General features: G+C 36.8%; 1 protein-coding gene across 1 annotated transcript in view; it reads left to right on the top strand.

The window, feature by feature from the left end:
- The window catches only part of ABCA12 (ATP binding cassette subfamily A member 12), a 307,782-nt gene that overhangs the window by 206,918 nt on the left and 86,716 nt on the right, over nucleotides 1-14,148 (top strand). Inside the window, exons 11-15 of the mRNA XM_021923961.2 lie at nucleotides 3,225-3,343; nucleotides 4,389-4,495; nucleotides 10,315-10,571; nucleotides 10,663-10,775; nucleotides 12,295-12,419. Coding sequence (XP_021779653.2) covers nucleotides 3,225-3,343; nucleotides 4,389-4,495; nucleotides 10,315-10,571; nucleotides 10,663-10,775; nucleotides 12,295-12,419 — 721 coding nt within the window. The remainder of the gene's footprint in view (nucleotides 1-3,224; nucleotides 3,344-4,388; nucleotides 4,496-10,314; nucleotides 10,572-10,662; nucleotides 10,776-12,294; nucleotides 12,420-14,148) is intronic.

Raw genomic sequence — 14,148 nt, 5'->3', positions numbered from 1 at the left:
GCCCGTCTCGGCCTCCCAAAGTGCTGGGATTACAGGCTTGAGCCACCGCGCCCGGCCAACTGCTGCCATCTCTCTCATCCTCTAAGGTGGCTGACCCAGGTGCTTCTCCCAGAGCAACCAAGCCCTTAGGCAATTTCATCCTAGCCAGGCTGCCATGTTTCAAATGGTCATGTCTTTTAAACACATTCCCTCTATAGCCATCAAAAATAATAATAGCAAAATACCTTTAAACTGAGATAACTGCATGCTTATTGCTGAAGCCAGGTATTTTTATCAGAGCCTCGAGGCATCCATAGCAGTGATAATGTCAGTGCCACAGACCTGCAAATTCCACAGCAAATGTAGTTAGTTGCTGACAGCTAGCTGACAGTTTATTAGGAAGAATTCAATACTTCTAAGATGGCCCTTGTTGTGATTGATGAAATTAAGGGATTTCTTATCTTCAGACTTCCTTTCCATTCCAGCTTTAAAATAATTACAGAGTGGCAACACTGGTATAAGATAAAAGTTATTTTGGTTCAGAATTTTCTAAAGCAAATTTTCAAAAATACTTTTCCCTCATAGTTCTACTTTCTCCTAATTATTTTTGTTCTAAAGTCATTATCTTTGTTTTGCATTTGTACTTATGAACATGAATGTGCACATCCAGACACTTACCTTTTATTGTAAGCACTCTTGGGAATTAGGTAGGATTTTGTATAAAGGATTACTCCAGTGTTTTAAGGGAATAATTGGGTATTTATGTCAAAACTGTGACACACAGATATGAGGTCTTATTTTGGAGTATACTAAGTCTATTCTCAAAAGTTTTTGTAATCAAATGTTCTTTATGAAACTAAGAGGATGGCTTAGATGATATTTCAAGGTCAATTCTAGCCCAACTGTCCTCTATTTTAAGCTTGACAATATACCATGAAAATCCCTTGTTCCGGTCCATCTAGTAGATAAGGCCAATATTTTGCTGTTGAGCAGTGCGCCAAGTGGAAATAGCTCTATGTTGTAACAATGACAACAGAGAGAAAGACAAACACAAAAGAAGGAAGGGCAATATTGGGAAGTGTGGGGAAAGGTGAGGAGAGGAAGGGAGAACCACCTTACTGAAGCAGGAGAACGACCTGACATGTGCTTATCCAGCGATGCCCCATTGGGCACTTCTCAGATAAATGGCCAGTATCTCTGCAGCTTCCGGCATTTCTTTTCCTCATGTATTTGTCCTTTCCACAGATATTAACTCAAGTGTATGATGTACGAAATACAAATGCTAGATATTCTGTGATGAGGATGGGGTCGGGGTGAACAGGGAGTGGGATACAAAACTAAATGGATCATTCTTTCAAGTTGTTCAGAGAAGAAATGTTTATCTTGAAACCTCTACTTATCACTATAGCCAAATAAAATAGATGGATTATTCTACCCTCCTCTTCCCAAAATAGATGCAGTCAATTTGCAATTATTCTCATAATTTCATTTGTCTCTTCTTTGATGTCTTGGATTCTCAAATCCCATCTTCCAGCTTATCTTTAGAATATTCTTTCTGACACTGCTTCCCACTTCCCTCAACATTCTGAAACTGTCATTCCAAAATACCTGCTGAGGGTTTTTTGAGCAAGTGCTATGACTATATTGGTTATTATTAGACCTTGGCTTGATTTGATTTGACTTGACTCACTGATATCATAGGTGGACTACAGTCCATGAAACTTGACTGTAGGCGTGACTTCATATTATATGGGTAACCTATACAACAGGGTTAGTTTTGTCACCTGTCACACTCCTGTTGCATTTTTAACAGTAATAATGTAATTTAGAAATTTCCCTAATAGATAGTTTCTTTTACTTAGGACAGAAAACTTACTCTAAGAATATACTCTCCTGTCCTTCATTTGTGTATTGATCAATGGCATTGACTATCTATAAGGAGGCTTTGATAAATAATGAAGCTCACTGTCTGAAATCTCTAAGGTCTGAGACCACCAAATAAAGTATTACCAAGAGTCTCTAGTCAAGTAAATGCCTATGTACAAGCATGAGCTCTTGGAAAATGGACACTTTTAAAAAAATACATAAAGACTATGAATAGTATTTAAATGAGTCAGCCCTCTGACCACTTTGCTGTGCTCTGATTGCCAAGTTAGAGAGTTTTCTTGCCATTCATTTTTTTTTTCTTTTAAAGTTCCTAAGGATCCAGTGTTGTTAACCCACATTTAAACACCCTGAGTCTTCTTTAATATTGATGAAAACATTTTCCTGCATTTACTAGTTATGCCAAGATTAACTGCTCCCACTCGTATTTTAATAAAATCTAAGTTGAACATCCAGTAGGACTAGTTAATTTGTGTTTTGTACAGTTTGATTCTAAACAGATGATCCCCAAATCAGCCATTGACATTTATTCCATCTTTACATAAAATTCAATAGTAGACACTAAGGGAAGAAGTTACAAAATAAATAGAGATGCAGCCTCACAGTTGAAGTGACAGAACACACATAGTATGCACATACTAATTCACATAGCCTTACTCACTCATGTAGCCTTAAAAATCTTAGGCCCTATCCTCACATGCCAATCACTTTGAAAGGAAACCAGAAAGTGGTTAATTTGGAAACACTAAATTGGTTGATTGGAGAAAAAAGGAACTTATATTGGTCATTGGGATCCCATTAGTTCATAATTAAATGAATTCAAATCTAGTTATTCAATTTTATAGGTGGAAAGGACCTAGCAGATCATCTAGTCCCCTGGCTTTCAATTGACAAGAGAAGAATCGGAGAGTCAGAAGTGGGTGGCCAGATTTAGAAAATAAAAAGAAAAGTGAAAAAAATTCCAGGACTAATGGGATGTACTTATACACAAAAAGATTATTCATTGTTTATCTATGATTCAACTTTAACTGGGAGTCCAGTATTTTACCTGGCAACCCTCACCCAGTGACCTTTTTCTTTCATGTAAGTGTGCCTAGAAATCACCTTAAGATGACCTATGATGGAATATTAAAATAATTAAATATAAAGATAGTACACATAGAAAAGGCAAGTGCTCAGAGGATGCAGAGTAGTACTGCCCTTGTACAGTTAAACTGGATTGGGGAAGACATCCAACTGCCTAGTATGTCAATGTCCGAGTCAACCAATGCCAAACAACCAGGGACCAAAATGATCTCAACAAAACATCTTTGCTTCATTTTCATATGACTTAATTTCTATATTCTTTTCTAATTCTGCAGGCTCCTAATTCTGGAAAACTTTGAAGATGCCCTCTTAAATATATCAGCAAATAGTCCTTATATTCCTTACTTGGCATGTGTGAGAAATGTGACTGACAGTTTGGCCAGGGGTTCACCAGGTAATACTGTTCTTAGTAGTCAAAATGCTGCTCATGGTTTCTACCTCTGTTCTAAAGTAGTGAGTTTTTGAGGCATTTGCTTACACAGGAAAGAAAATTTGTAAAATCTTAGTTTCCATATGCATCGGTTTCAGTCTGGTGATTTGATATACAAAGGGAATGTGTAGTCATATTATCATATTATTCTGTTGCTGCTGCTAGCACTAGCTGGCCACCTGGACAAATTTTAGTATATAATGGCCATATAATGGATAATATGATAATGGCCACTGGGACAAATTTTCCAAGTGTCCAGAGTCATTCGAGGTTCAAATGACCCTTCATGACATTTTTATGCTCTTAATAATCTTAGTTGTTAAAAAATGTTAAGGGATGATAACACAGAGTCCTAAAAGCAGGTATAAATTACATAAACAAAGGCATTTTTGTGGCAGACTATTTTTATTTTCTACCCTTACATACTTTATTTGCAATTTTCTGCCTACATGGGCAACCACAAAGATTATGTTTAATCAAATGTTTCTCTTTTTTTCAGAGAAAAGACCTATTTTCTCACATTTTCTAGGACACATACATTCTTTTTTCCTACACCAAAAATAGTTTTCTGAGAGTTAATGGCAAGCAAAATAGCACAACAAATGTTTAAGTCCGGTTTTTGTTTGCAAGGTATGAATTAGTCAAGGTTGGAAAGGCATATTTATATCACAGTGATTCTACAACCTATTCTCTCCAAGATACTTCAATTATATAGTATATCCAAAAGTCAGGAATAAAAGCATAGTCAGTTCACAAAGAGCCAAAACTATGTAGCACCTTTGCTAGAAGTATTTTTATCTCTAAGCAGAGAATATTTTTAAAATAATGAATTCTATTGTCCCCATGGTTCAAATAAAGGTTAAAATTTCACTCATCTTATATTTATATTGAAGTAGGCTATTATCTTAGGAAAAATTTAGTAATAAATCAGGATAGAGGTGTCTTTCAAATTGGTTTCCTAAATGACCTTGCAATTCGCATAAAGTAACTCTTCTCCCTTCCTTTGCAGAAAATCTAAGACTCCTGCAGTCCACAATACGACTTAAAAAATCTTTTCTTCGAAATGGTTCCTATGAGGATTACATCCCTCCAGTTCCTGAAGTCCTAAAATCAAAAGTAAGCCATGAAAGAAGAAAAATAAACCTTAACACTTCCCATAATATTTGATAAGATACACTTTTACTTTAAGTTTTAAATCTGATCTTTGTAAATAATGATCCTATTTTAACTCTAGATTTATAATGGCCCTTCTTAGGACTCTAGAAAAATGGTGACAAAAGAGTTTATGGCTGGATGCAGTGGCTCATGCCTGTAATTCCAGCTACTCAGGAGGCTGAGGTGGGAAGAATCACTTAAGACCAGGAGTTTGAGGCTGCAATCAGCTGTTGTCACCACTGCACTCCAGCCTAAGTGACAGTGTGAGACCCTGTCTATAAAAAAAATAATAAAAAAAAGTTCTTAAAGAGTTTGACATTATATAATGGTGTTTTGTTTTAATCCGTGGAGATCTCTGCATGAAATGACCCCAAAGAGCCTAATTACAGTATGTGCATTCATAAGGGAATGGCTAATAACAGTTATCATATTAAACTTCATAATTTGAAAGAGATTTGAAAAAGGATTCATAATATGATTTCTAATTTGAGATGTCCTAAGTTTTAAAATCTGTAAAAGTAGATTTTGAAAGCTGATGTTTTAGATTTCACAGCATACAAAAATCTCAAAATGTGGTTCACCCTACTTTTATTGTTGTCATCAGAAACTAAAATGAGTAAGTCATATTAAAATTTATGATACTAGAGAATGTGGGAAAAGGCAACCAAAAAATTGATAACTCTAACGTGGGAATCACTTTATGCTTATTTGTCTATTATTCTTCATCTCATGCATATAGTATACAGGTTATCATGAAATTTAGTTTATTTTTTAAATAACCCTATTAAAATTTGAAAGCTGTTTTCCTAGAAAGAATAGCTATTTAATTCGATTTACGTAGTCAGGAATAAAGTGAAATTAGAACTGGTTTATTCAGGGCAAGCAAGATGACTTATATAGTGAACATGGTATAATTAAGCAGGCATGCAGAACATTATGTCCATGTATATTACAAATAAATGTGCTAGTTACCATTACCTACATTTTAGCCCTAGTCTTCCACATGCATCAAAATTTCTAATATACTTTATTTGCATTATCTTAATTTGTTTGTGCAAATGAGAAGGAAGTTGTACATTCATCTGGAAAATTCCTACTCACCCCTCAAGGACAAGTTTAAACATCACTTCTATATTAGAGTATCACCTTTCTTGTTATTTTTCTGCCAGGATAATGACTTTTTCTTCTGTGCTCCTATAATATTTATTCATTGACTTTTTTATCAATTATATGTACTCCCATAATACTAATCTATTTATTTGTAAGACATACCCTCTAACCCCAAAGTGCTTATAGTCAATCCAGTGGAGGAGATGGAAAAGCAGATCAACAATTGTAATACAGTGAGGTAAGGGCTGTGATAGGTGGATAGAGGCTTCTGTGCATGGAGGAGGGATATCTAACATGGATTGTAAGGGACAGAGGTGGAGAGAAGAAATTCTGTAGAGAAAATAATGCTTTCTCTGAGTTTTGAAGGCAGTGTAGAATTAGGTTAGTTGTGCATTCTAGACACAGTGTCCTGAGTTTAAGAAGATAGAGGTGTGAAGTTGAAAGACAGGTATAGGGTATCTGCAGTCATGTGTTCAGCTGGAACAGAAGATGCCCATGTGATAGGCAGAAAAGAGGGCTGCAAGGTGAGGGTGAGCCTAGATCCTGATTTCCTTGTCAAGGAGTTTGAATTTGATCATGAAAGTTGTGTATTTGAAGAAGGTGAAATTTGCATTTTAGAGAGACATCTCTAATGAGATGACATCTCCAATGACAGTGAAATTTCTGGCATTTGGAACTCATTACTTGGCATTACCATTTGTTGCACGTCAGGTCTGTTTTCCTCACTAGAGTTTAAGCTGATGAAATTATGCTTTCAACACCCCTAAAGCCCCACATAATAGGAACTTAAGGCTTGATTCATGCATGTATGAAAAAGTGAGGGTGTTAGAGTACTGACAATGCAGTCATGTTCCCTGGGCAATTACTTACTGTAGTTCTTGACTTAGAAAGTCACCAGGAAGCACATAATATACACTAGGGGAATGGAAACACCAGTCTCAACCATTTATACTAACGGGATGGGACTGGGGCTAAAAATAATTGAAAACATCATCCCCAATTTGAATATAATGCTCTCCTTGAGGGTTACATTATGGAAACAGTTATAGAAGCCACAGAAGTGGAAATAAACTACATTCTTTTCCTTGGAGTAGAAAATCTATTGTCATTTATGACAAGCATGGCTGTTATTTGAAATTGATGGGACCCATTCAATCCTAGACCACAAGCTCCATGAAGAATATTGCCAGGTCTCTTCCTTTACCATTGCATCCCCAGCACCTGGCATAGAGTATGACACATTGGAAACACTCAGTACCTATCACTGAAAGAATGAAGACAAACTCCTAGAGTTTCAGAGTTTCACAGTTACTGATGCTCTTACTCCCCTGCTTCGTTCACTCTGATAACTAGTATCATGATTGTGACCATCAGTTAGGCCACACCCAATCTAATGCTTTATTCATGATATTCCTAAGATGGGGGTGAATGCTGTCATTCATTGATGACTTTTCCTAGCTTTTTCTCCTTGTCTATTCTGCTCCTCTTGAACTTTTGTGTTTTCTCCTCCCTTCATTGTTTTATCTTTTTTCTTTCCAGTTGCTTTGTGGGGAAGAATAACTTCCTGATTAGGGAGCTATGCATAAAGTGGCTGTTCCTGTATTGGGCAGAAATACAAATAACACAATATTTTTTATGTAAAACCTGTAAAATTTAAAATAGACTCATTTTTCTCTCTATTTACCCACCAAGAGCCCAGGAATATTGCTGTTTTATCATTTTATGCACATGCTATTGTGAGGTCAATACCATCATGTCACTTACGATTCTGATTCAGATACATTTGAAAAGCATCAGGCAGTGGAGAATTCAGTCACAGCTGGAAATGGCGTTAGTCATCTGTTGTTCTATTTTAAGCCTGAACTTTTACTCGTGATAAAAGAGAGAAGGGCTCTACATGAAGCTTTGGCCAATCTGCAATCTGAAGTTGACACATGTTTTTGAAGAAAGAATTCTAATTCACTGAATTTATGTTGATTATTAATGACCTGTGAAGCTTCTAGAACTTTAATGCCTGTATTGTTCTCAGAATAAAGTAGTAAGTAATGTAGTAAGTAATGACAAAGACGAAAAGACAGTAATGTTTCTCCTTGGTGGATATGCTTCTCAATGCATTCCATATTATTGGCCCTGAATTATATTTTTATTTCAGAGAACCAAGTCTATTAGCCACAGTGTGGCTAGATTTCCAATTTCCTCTTCTGTAACTTTTATCTCACTAAGCCATGACTATACTATATGGACTTTTGCTGGTTTCCCACATATGTACACCAAACTTACAATTAAAAAACACATTTCAGTCTCTACTGGGTAAAAGCCATTCAAATGTACAACACCCTCAAAGCTCAATTTAAACAAATATATTAGCCCAACAGAATTTATCTTTTTATTTAATAAATTACCAAAAACAAGTCACTGGAGAATGTAGTATAGAAGCTTCACTCCATTTATTACAGGTTTAATCATATCTAGTAATTGGAAAATCAAAAGAAAGACTAGAGGGGCAAATGCAGTTATAGGTGGTACAGTGATTGGGTCTATTCCAGAATGGAAAATTTCTCATAGCAATAGCACTAGTAAATAGAATTTTTGTACATATAATCCCATTTTTGAATAGTTCGAACTCAGAGGTCAATTATAATATTAAGTACAATGGAAAATAGACCAATGATATTTACTATCTAAGATGACCAACATTTAATTGCTATAACCTACGTGTAGTTATAAACTGCTCATTACTGCTCATTGTGCCTTTCTTATTTGATAATATAGAAATAAATATTCCCAAACATTTGCCGGTACCATAAAATACTTCATTTCGGTCAAACTGTAACTTCTGATTGGAAACTGAGCTGCAATGAATGACACATATATTTGCTTCTTAGGATTTTGTTCCAATTTATTTCCCTACTTAAAAGAAACAGCTCTAGGGTAGCTTCTAAGCACAAAAGAATTTGCTTTCCCAGAGGCATACATTATTTTTTCCCCAGGTTGTAGGGCATGGAATATATCCTCAGAACACATGGAACATAGTGAACTGATAGTAAGAGGAATATCATTGACAGGATAGGAAATCATTTGATTTTCATTTTCCTTTTTTTCCTCTGGGTGTGGGATTTTTAAGCCCTTTTAAAGACACAAGCACCCAGTATCCTACAATACCTAAGAGGGAAGAAGATAAGGTCGATAGCGGTGCAGAGTCTTCCAAAAAATCAGGTGTCTCTTGTCCTTAGTTTAAATACAAACTTATTAGAATGAATGTGATCTTCATACTGCAGTTCAAGAAAGACTTTTAAAATGTTTTGTTAACCTTTAAAAATTGTTGACTGGCCACAGTGGCTCACATCTGTAATTCCAGCACTCAGGGAGGCTGAGGCCAGCAGATGGCTTCAGCATGGGGAGAGAATAGCCAGGGCAATGTGGTGAAACCCCATTTCTACCAAAAATTAGCCAGGAGTGCAGGTATATGCCTGTAGTCCCAGCTACTTACTTGAGAGGCTAAGGTGAGAGGATCACCTGAGCACGGAGGTTGAGGTTGCAGGGAGCCGTGATCATGCCAATGTACTTCATTGTTTCCACAAAAAAAATACAAGAAATTAGCCAGGAGTGCAGGTATATGCCTGTAGTCTTAGCTACTTATTCGAGAGGCTAAGGTGGGAGGATCACCTGAGCCTGGAGGTCAACGTTGCAGTGAGCTGTGATCGTGCCAGTGTACTCCAGCCTGGGTGACAGAGTGAGACCGTGTCTCAAAAAATAAAAATAAAAATAAGAATTGTGGTAAAATAAACATAACATTTACTATCTTAGCCATTTTTAACTATACAGTGCAGTTGTGTTAAGTACATTCACATTGTTGTGCAATTAATCTCCAGAACTCATTTCATTTTGTAAACTGAAACTCCATATTCACTAAACAACTCCTCATCCTCTAGTTCCCCAGCCCTTAACAACCCACATTTTGCTTCTACCCCTGTGTATTTGACTACTCTAGGTACTTTGTCATACAAGTGGAATCATACATTATTAGACCATTCACCTTTCATTGCTTGAGACTGGCTTATTTTACTTAGCATAGTATACTCAAGGTTCATTCATGCTGTAGTCTGTGTCAGAATTTGTTTCCTTTTTAAGGTTTAATAATATACCACTCTGTGTGTGTGTGTGTGTGTGTGTGTACATTATCACCAACAGTGCACAAGGGTTATAATTTCTCCACATCTTCTCTAACACTTGTTATTTTCTGTTTTTTTTTTTAATAGTAGCCATCTTAATGGGTGTGACAAAGAAATGCTTTTTAGAAGTTCCAAAACAAACCTGCTTTTTATCTGCCCTTACATATGATTTAAAATATAAGTCAAAATATAAAATTAGTCAAAGTATTTGTGAGTGAAGCTGGATAAAACTAAACTACATTTTTTTAAACCTGTGACTCCACAGAGAAAGACAGTTCTAATAGGCCCAAAAGTTTTATAAAGTTCTTACAGGAATAGTAAACTCAAATGACAGAGAGTAGTACTTCATAATAAAACTAACGCCAAATGCCAACTAACCAAATACATATGCAGAATGTTTTTCTTAAAGGAAATCGATTGTGGTTACTTATTATCCACTACTATATATGTAGAAAAATGTAACTAATCTATTTCCCACTCTTTTCCCTTTCTGGAAAGCTGTCTCAACTTCGAAACTTGACCGAACTTCTTTGTGAATCTGAAACTTTCAGTTTGATAGAGAAGTCATGCCAGCTCTCTGATATGAGCTTTGGGAGCCTGTGTGAAGACAGTGAGTTTGATCTGCAACTCCTCGAAGCAGCAGAGCTGGGCACCGAAATAGCAGCCAGCTTACTGTACCATGACAATCTCATATCTGAAAAAGTGAGAGATTTGCTGACTGGGGATCCAAGCAAAATTAATTTAAATATGGATCAGTAAGTTTTTCCATTGTCTTCTTCCGTGGTGAAATCTCTTTCAAAATATTGATATACCTAGTTGAATTTCTTCTTTTCTGTTTTGTTTCAGGTTTCTAGAACAGGCACTGCAAATGAATTACATGGAAAATATCACTCAGTTAATACCAATCGTAGAAGTCATGCTGCATGTCAATAACAGTGCAGATGCTTCTGAAAAGCCAGGTGTTTCCCCATCCACATTTTAAATCTTGTCTTATTAGAATGCATGTGATTCTCACGCTGCAGTTTAAGAAAGGTTTTTTTTGAAGTTCCCAACCAAACTCGCTTTGCTATCTGCCCTTACACATGAGAAACCTGAAGCGTTCAAATGTGGTTACTTGTCTAAAGTAAACACACAGAAAGCTAGCAGAGAATGAAACAGGGAAATTTGATTTCACAGCAAAAAGATCTTCAAAAGTTTAACTAGTTAGACCATTCACCTTTTGTTTCTCTGATATATTAACGTGCATCTGATAGTCAGCTGCAAGGGCAATGATGAAATTTACTTTCTTCTGTGAAAATAATCTGATGGAAAAAAACCAAAAGGATGTACTGCTGTCTACAGAAATCTCAATTCAGAACTTTCTATTAGTATTCCAAACATGATGTATCATGCAATATGTTTCTTCTTTGCATAATTCCTCAATACTGAAAGGAAAGGCATTCAGAATTTTGGACAATGGGCAGCCACAAAATTGGAATGGCACTAGGTTCAAAAAGGTATATTTGCATGAAGGATTCTTTTTTTTTTTTTTTTTTGAGATAGAGTCTCACTCTGTCACCCAGGCTGGGGAGCAGTGGCCAGATCTCAGCTCACTGCAAGCTCCGCCTCCCGGGTTCACGCCATTCTCCTGCCTCAGCCTCCCAAGTAGCTGGGACTACAGGCGCCCACCAACTCGCCCGGCTAGTTTCTTTTTGTATTTTTTTAGTAGAGACGGGGTTTCACCGTGTTCGCCAGGATGGTCTCGATCTCCTGACCTCGTGATCCGCCTGTCTCGGCCTCCCAAAGTGCTGGTATTACAGGCTTGAGCCACCGCGCCCGGCCTGCATGAAGGATTCTTAAAAGAAATGGAAAGGCATTTGCAGGATGATTATTACAATCTGCTAAAAGCAAAATATTGTTTATTGTGCCATAAATGACCCAGAAATGAAAGAATTATAATCACTCCCCTAAAAGAGTTTGAAGTTAAACACATTCTATTTAAAAGTGAGATAATGATTGTAAAAACCCTTTATAATTGTAGTGTGACTGTAGTTAAAGAAAAATGCTCTGTGGCATTATGTGTGGATTTATCAAACTTTGTCCAAATTGACAATATTACGTGATCCCAGATTAAAAAACATATTGAACCTGTGTGATATTTTAAATCAAATGGAGAGATATTTACTTAGTGCATTATGTGATCAAAATCTGTGAGGAAAGCATATTTTCCTTAAATCAACCTTGAGTTGTAGATACCTAAGGAAAATTTATAACGCAGAGCAATCTGTTACCTTGGGTTTATGATATCATAATAAGAACAAATCTAAATCAGATAGAAATAGATCCTAAATATGCAAAAAGTCTGCAAAAACTGGGAGACATCTGCCCCTGAGAAGGCATGTATGTTTTAGTCTAGAAGGTTTCTCTGTGTTAGTCATACTAAAAAGAGTGACCTGACAAACCAACACGTGTTTTCTTTTTACATTTTTCTTCTTGCAGGTCAGTTAATAGAAATGTTTAAAAATGTCGAAGAGCTGAAAGAAGATCTAAGGAGAACAACAGGAATGTCCAACAGGAGTATTGACAAGTTGCTGGCCATTCCCATCCCCGATAACAGAGCTGAGGTGAGGTGGCATGTGTTTGTACTTACATGCAGTTCCTAGAAATTTAAATAGCATTTAGCATTTGTTGAGCGCTTACCAGTTAAACACTGAGAAGTTGCATGCTAAGCTGGGGAATTTTCTATGTAAGTGATAAACCTGGAGGCCTAATTCTTTTTTTTTTCTTCATACATTAAGTTCTAGGGTACATGTGCACAACGTGCAGGTTTGTTACCTATGTATACATGTGCCATGTTGGTGTGCTGCACCCATTAACTTGTCATTTACATTAGGTATATCTCCTAATGCTATCCCTCCCCCATCCCCTGACCCCACGACAGGCCCAGGTGTGTGACGTTCCCCTTCCTGTGTCCAGGTGTTCTCATTGTTCAATTCTCACCTATGAGTGAGAACATGCAGTGTTTGGTTTTTTGCCCTTGCAATAGTTTGCTGAGAATGATGGTTTCCAGCTTCATCCATGTCCCTACAAAGGACACGAACTCATCCTTTTTTATGGCTATATAGTATTCCATGGTGCATATGTGCCACATTTTCTTAATCCAGTCTATCATTGATGGACATTTGGGTTGGTTCCAAGTCTTTGCTATTGTGAATAGTGCCACAATAAACATACGTGTGCATATGTCTTTATAGCAGCATATAGCAGCATAATTTATAATCCTTTGGGCATATACCCAGTAATGGGATGGCTGGGTCAAATGGTATTTGTAGTTCTAGATCCTTGAGGAATTGCCACACTGTCTTCCACAATGGTTGAACTAGTTTACAGTCCCATCAACAGTGTAAAAGTGTTCCTATTTCTCCACATCCTCTCCAGCACCTGTTATTTCCTGACTTTTTAATGATCACCATTCTAACTGGTGTGAGATGGTATGTCATTGTGGTTTTGATTTGCATTTCTCTGATGGCGAGTGATGATGAGCATTTTTTCATGTGTCTGTTGGCTGCATAAATGTCTACTTTTGAGAAGTGTCTGTTCATATGGTTCACCCACTTTTTGATGGGGTTGTTTGTTTTTTTTTTCTTGTAAATTTGTTTAAGTTCTTTGTAGATTCTGGATATTAGCCCTTTGTCAGATGAGTAGATGGCAAAAATTTTCTCCCATTCTGTAGGTTGCCTGTTCACTCTGATGGTAGTTTCTTTTGCTGTGCAGAAGCTCTTTAGTATAATTAGATCCCATTTGTCAATTTTGGCTTTTGTTGCCATTGCTTTTGGTGTTTTAGACATGAAGTCCTTGCCCATGCCTATGTCCTGAATGGTATTGCCTAGGTTTTCTTCTAGGGTTTTTATGGTTTTAGGTCTAACATTTAAGTCTCTAGTCCATCTTGAATTAATTTTTGTATAAGGTGTAAGGAAGGGATCCAGTTTCAGCTTTCTAAGTATGGCTAGCCAGTTTTCCCAGCACCATTTATTAAATAGGGAATCCTTTCCCCATTTCCTGTTTTTGCCATGTTTGTCAAAGATCAGATGGTTGTAGATGTGTGGTATTATTTCTGAGGGCTCTGTTCTGTTCCATTGGTCTATATCTCTGTTTTGGTACCAGTACCATGCTGTTTTGGTTACCGTAGCCTTGTAGTATAGTTTAAGTCAGGTAGCGTGATGCTGGAGGCCTAATTTTTAAGATAGAAGAAAAATTCTGAAGCAAGAATATTATCACTATGTGTCCCTTTTTTCTTTATTTTTCCTTCTCCTTTCCCATGTCCCCTTTGTTCTTTCCTTTTCCTTACCCCAG

The sequence above is a fragment of the Papio anubis genome, chromosome 10 (assembly GCF_008728515.1).
Source record: "Papio anubis isolate 15944 chromosome 10, Panubis1.0, whole genome shotgun sequence".
Classification (NCBI taxonomy): Eukaryota; Metazoa; Chordata; class Mammalia; order Primates; family Cercopithecidae; genus Papio; species Papio anubis.
Note: the sequence above shows the minus strand (reverse complement) of the source record. Positions and strands in the feature narration are given on the sequence as shown.